At 36.8% G+C, this 4,755-nt stretch overlaps 1 protein-coding gene across 1 annotated transcript in view; it reads left to right on the top strand.

The window, feature by feature from the left end:
- ARAP2 (ArfGAP with RhoGAP domain, ankyrin repeat and PH domain 2) overlaps nt 1–4,755 on the top strand; it is a 258,101-nt gene that overhangs the window by 66,679 nt on the left and 186,667 nt on the right. The window contains exon 9 of the mRNA XM_019526331.1: nt 784–962. Within this exon, the coding sequence (XP_019381876.1) occupies nt 784–962 (179 nt within the window). The remainder of the gene's footprint in view (nt 1–783; nt 963–4,755) is intronic.

Raw genomic sequence — 4,755 nt, 5'->3', positions numbered from 1 at the left:
TTTGAAACAGGTTGAACAGGAGCTTTCATGGTATTCCTGTTACTGTGGGGCAAGTCTAATAGCTAGATGCATAATATTCAGTGTTAACATACTGATCTTGGTTCAATACAATATCTGGCGCACCCTAGTGGAGTGAATGATTGATTGTATTGGTAAGAAGCTGAATTAAATTAAGCCTGAAAAGGACAGTTAAAATGTAGTTACCTGATGACTGCAATTCCCTGTAATATTACAGAAGTTAACCAACTACACCCAATGAAATGGATGGAAAAATATTTTTTTTAGTATTACATGAAAAATAATAAGTGGGTAAAATTTACTTTTGATGAAATGTCAGTGTTAGTAGATGCTAATTTTGTCAAGTGCCCAGCTTGATACCTCTTCCACAGACCTTATTTCTAGAGTGTAACTTGCTGGGGGTGTAGGTTTTGTTTTACAAACTTACCTGATGCCTGCTTGTGCTTTATTCCTTTGCCTTATGGAAACATCCACAGTTAAACAAGAAGGGGGAAAAATCATGGATATAAAATGTTAAACTTCATGGCATAGGCAAGTCTCACTATTTGATGAGATGAGTGAAGGAGTAGGAAAAAATGGCCTAGACCAGGTTTTCCTTGAATTGTCCAAAATAGAACCAATCCATACGATCACTTTGAAAACTAGAACAACAGGCCTGGTGGACTGTGGGCCTGATATGTTATGGACTTGAATGTGAAGGGAGCAAGGAAGCGGCAACATTCCAGTACCTTGATGTAACTCATTCTCTAATTCTTTTTTTATTAGATGAAAGGAATGACTGGATTAATACAATACTCAGTGCCTTGAAATCACATACTGATACCTCTCAAGCTCGACTCACTGTTGCTCCTGAGAGAAGTGGATACCTTGAACTAAAGGGGTACAAAGCAAAAGTCTTCACTATTCTTCAGGGTAACAACGTCTGGATCTGTAAAAATGAACAGGTAAAGGTTTTATACTTATTTGTGGATGGATGCTTATAAAAATGATTAAACAAGTTAGAACTTGATGCTTCTAATGAATAGACACATTTTAAGAAAAATGCGTATCTCCTGTAACTTTATTTCTGAATTTCTCCCCAAAACAAGAATAATTATCATTATTTCCTCTGTACATTGGTGTTACAACATGGAGGTGATTGGAAGGGTTGGGACTAATACACTCTTTCCCTATGTGTCTGTTTTATGCACTCTGCTAATAGTGGGTGCATTTTGTGCAGAGGATTCACAATCATTGTCACAGGATGGTATGCAGTAATGAAATGTATAATAGCTGAGATTATACCATTTAAATACTAAGTTTTTTCCAAAACTTACTGTATGATTTAAAGATGCTTTTGACTTTCACCATTTTTTCATTCAAGCATGGTTTACAAAATTTTAAGCAGAAATATCTTGTAGAAAATACTAAGTAGTTAGTTTCCTCAATCCATCTTATAAAATCCAACTTGTGTATGTATGGAATGTATTTCTTTTTTTTAAATTTATTTTACTGGCTCTATAATATTAGTAAAGTAAAAAAGGATGTACTTTCCATGGAGTTCTTGCTATCTGGAACTGGCAAAAAGATCCAAAGGGATAAAAACAGCCAAGTGCATTTTCCTCTCTCTCTCTTTCTCAACTTCACTGTAACCAAGATACCTACATGCCCATGCAGTTACATCCACCCTTGTGTGAAGGAGTGTATACTAAACTGGATTTGAGGCCCTCTTTGGTCTCTCTTATGATTCCTACATGAACTACTCTGGTCCCAGCTTGGGGCAGGTGATGTTTCCAGATTTGGGGACAGGGCTGAATCTGAAGCAGCTGCCTGCCCCAAGCTGGTCTCAAGTCCAACATGAGGGGTCCCTTTCCCCCACTCCCTCTGCCCTGTGTTGAAAGAGGAGGGACCTCATGTTGGATTTGAGTAAATATGGTGCTCAAGTGGATGTCAAGCCGGTCTCGTTGCTAGGACTTGATCATGTTTTTTTCTCCCAGGATATGGCTGGTCAGTTTGAATTAGGAAGAACTTTTCCTTTCCACATTTGCTGTGCTAAATTTGTATTCTGTACTTTACTTGCAGTTGCTTGCCTGAGAATATCATATCAATGGTGGATCATTCTGAGTGAAAACCGCATTGACTTTTGGGATAGATTCTTTCACCTAGAAATTGTAACCTAGGGAGCATGATGCGAGTAACAATTTTTCTGATGATGTTCATCAGGGGTGATACCTCTGTAATTGTGTCTCAGTCATTTCTATTGTTTTATTTTTGTCTAATTGTACAAACCAAGCATTGTTGAAATCTTGTGACAGTGTTTCTTCTTTCCAGCAGACCACTGTAACTTCATGGACCTTTCAAAGTATTTCGTCATAGACATATTTGTAGATTTCAGCAGGCAAGCAGTTGTTGCCGGATGCCTTGTTCCCAGGGATAGATTTAATGGCTTCCTGCAAATCTTCTAACAATTGTCCAAATCCATCATAACTTCTAACTGCAGTAATCCTTTGAGCTCTTTGTGTTTGATTCCAGTCACACTGGAGTATAAAATTCCATAGCTCAATCCAACGCTCAAGTTGTTTTTATTTATCAGTAATGACATTTCTGTTTAACTCTCAGCAGAGCTGTTTTCTTACTGACTGGACCAATTGCTTGTTTGATGCCTTCTTACATTCCACGGCTATCACCTGCATCAGCTGTTTTCTGAATATCATCATCACACAGTTTCAGTCAAAAATCTTAGGCGCACCTCTTAGCTTCCTTTTGCTTTTCTCGTTGAACCTCTCCCAGCTTTTCCAGGGTTATGGTGTTTGGGAGGTTTCTTATAGTTGTTTAGCACTTTCATTTTGTTGTCAACCAGTGGTAGAAGGGTTTCAGAGTGCTTTTCAAACTGGTCTGCATTTTTCTTGCATTTTTTGCCAAACACTGTTGCAGCATCATTGTACATATTAGTTTTTAAGCTTTGCCAGGCTTCTGTGGCTGTGTTGTTAGGTAAATTTGCTTTCACAGCTTGTTCGTTGAATAGTCTGCTTTTTTCTGTCTTCAGTTTGGCTGATGTCTGTCCAAGGATGACTGGTAGTTTTGCTCTGGCAGATCTTTTTTATGTTGATTCTGACTTTGAATGGTCAGTGTCATGGTCAGCACTGTGATAAGACCTCATTGGTAGGATTTCTCCTGGGTGGTTATGTCTGGTCAGTACCAGATCTAATTGGTGCCTATGCCCTGATTTTGAACGTTTTTTATGAAGTCTTCCTTGTGATTTTTTTTCCCCAGCAAAATAGGTGTTGGCAATGCATAGATCTTGACTTTCACAAATTTCTAACACTTGCTGGCCATTATCATTCATATTGCCAAAGAACGTGTTCATAATGTTCTCCTTGTTTGTACAAAATTGTTGCTAGAAAAGGCTATGAATGTAACATATCTTGTGCATTACCTAGTGGACACAACTTATCTCAAGTTCTTACCCAGGAAGTGGTACTTTATTATTATTTGGGTAGATCCTAGATGGGAGGTTTTACTTAAAGATTACCATAAAAAGGAAGCTTAGCTGAGTATAGGATATGTGGCATTTAGGGTCTTCTATATGGCTGAATCTTGAACACTGTAGTAAGTGTGTTCTCTGTAATATAGCTTACTTTTATATCAATAAAGACTAGGACTAGTAATTTTTAAATGCAAGAACTGGTCAATGGAGTTAACTGGCAATATGTGGACAAGGACTGGGAATATATCTCTATATATTACACACCTGCTGTATATGATATTATCAGTATTCTTCCCTCTTTTAGCAATTTTTATTTATTAAATTTTGTGAAAGACTGAATAAAGAGAGAAATCAGAGCAATAGGTAGAAGTTTAGAACTAATATAACTTAAATTTTTGGAAACGGCTACTCCCAAGAAAAATATGGAGAGATAAGCAGTTCTCAGAGTACTTGAGTGACTAGTTTTGCTGCTTATTTTTAGCCAAGTTTTTAAAACGTTTGGCTGCTTCAAGTACAAAGTACAAAGCGTTGGATACAACTGCAGAATTTAGAGGCTACATGTTCAAGTGTCTGGGTTCCCTGCCCCTGCCAGTTGAGATAAGAGATTTTTTAAATTTGTTCAAGATGTTGTAGCTCACTGTGGGAGTGCTTAAAGTCCTGAGCTTTCTTAAATATTTGACCCTAGATATTTTACCCTCCTTTGCATTTGCAGCTGATTATATTGGCAGCACTAGAGTTTTGGTTTGATTTCCCTTTCTATGACTTGTTCCTCTGTAGTGTGCTCTTTTATTAAAGATAGGAGACTGTATAAAGCCCAAAGCCTTATGTTTGTTTTTATTCAGAATATAAAGAATGAGTTTTCTGAAAACATTTTTCTAGCCACTGCTATGTTTTATTCATATTCCATCTTACTCTTCTTTTGTTTTTCACTTTTTTATGTGCCTGTAATGTTTTTTTAGATTTCCTTTAAATAACCTCATCCTCCAAGAAATTTTATGCCATTTCTTTGATTGTGTGATTTTATTTTGTCTGCTTTTTGCTAATAATATTTTTCTTTTTTCCTTTCATCTATTTCTCTCTAGTTCTGATGCTTCCCATTTTTTACCTGCGTTTTTATTTACTTCTCAAATTTGTGCCTTTTTTTCCCTCCACGAGCCAGAAATAATTTAAGTGTTTGGAGAACAAACTTTTGTGTAGTATTTCTGTTATATGAAAAGGCATTTCCTTCCTTTAACTTAGAATCATAGAATCAATGAGTCGGAAGGGACCTA

The sequence above is a fragment of the Gavialis gangeticus genome, unplaced genomic scaffold, assembly GCF_001723915.1.
Source record: "Gavialis gangeticus isolate Ggan-Ray unplaced genomic scaffold, GavGan_comp1, whole genome shotgun sequence".
NCBI classification, from domain to species: Eukaryota; Metazoa; Chordata; order Crocodylia; family Gavialidae; genus Gavialis; species Gavialis gangeticus.
The sequence above is the reverse complement of the archived record's forward strand: the minus strand, read 5'-3'. Positions and strand labels throughout refer to the sequence as shown.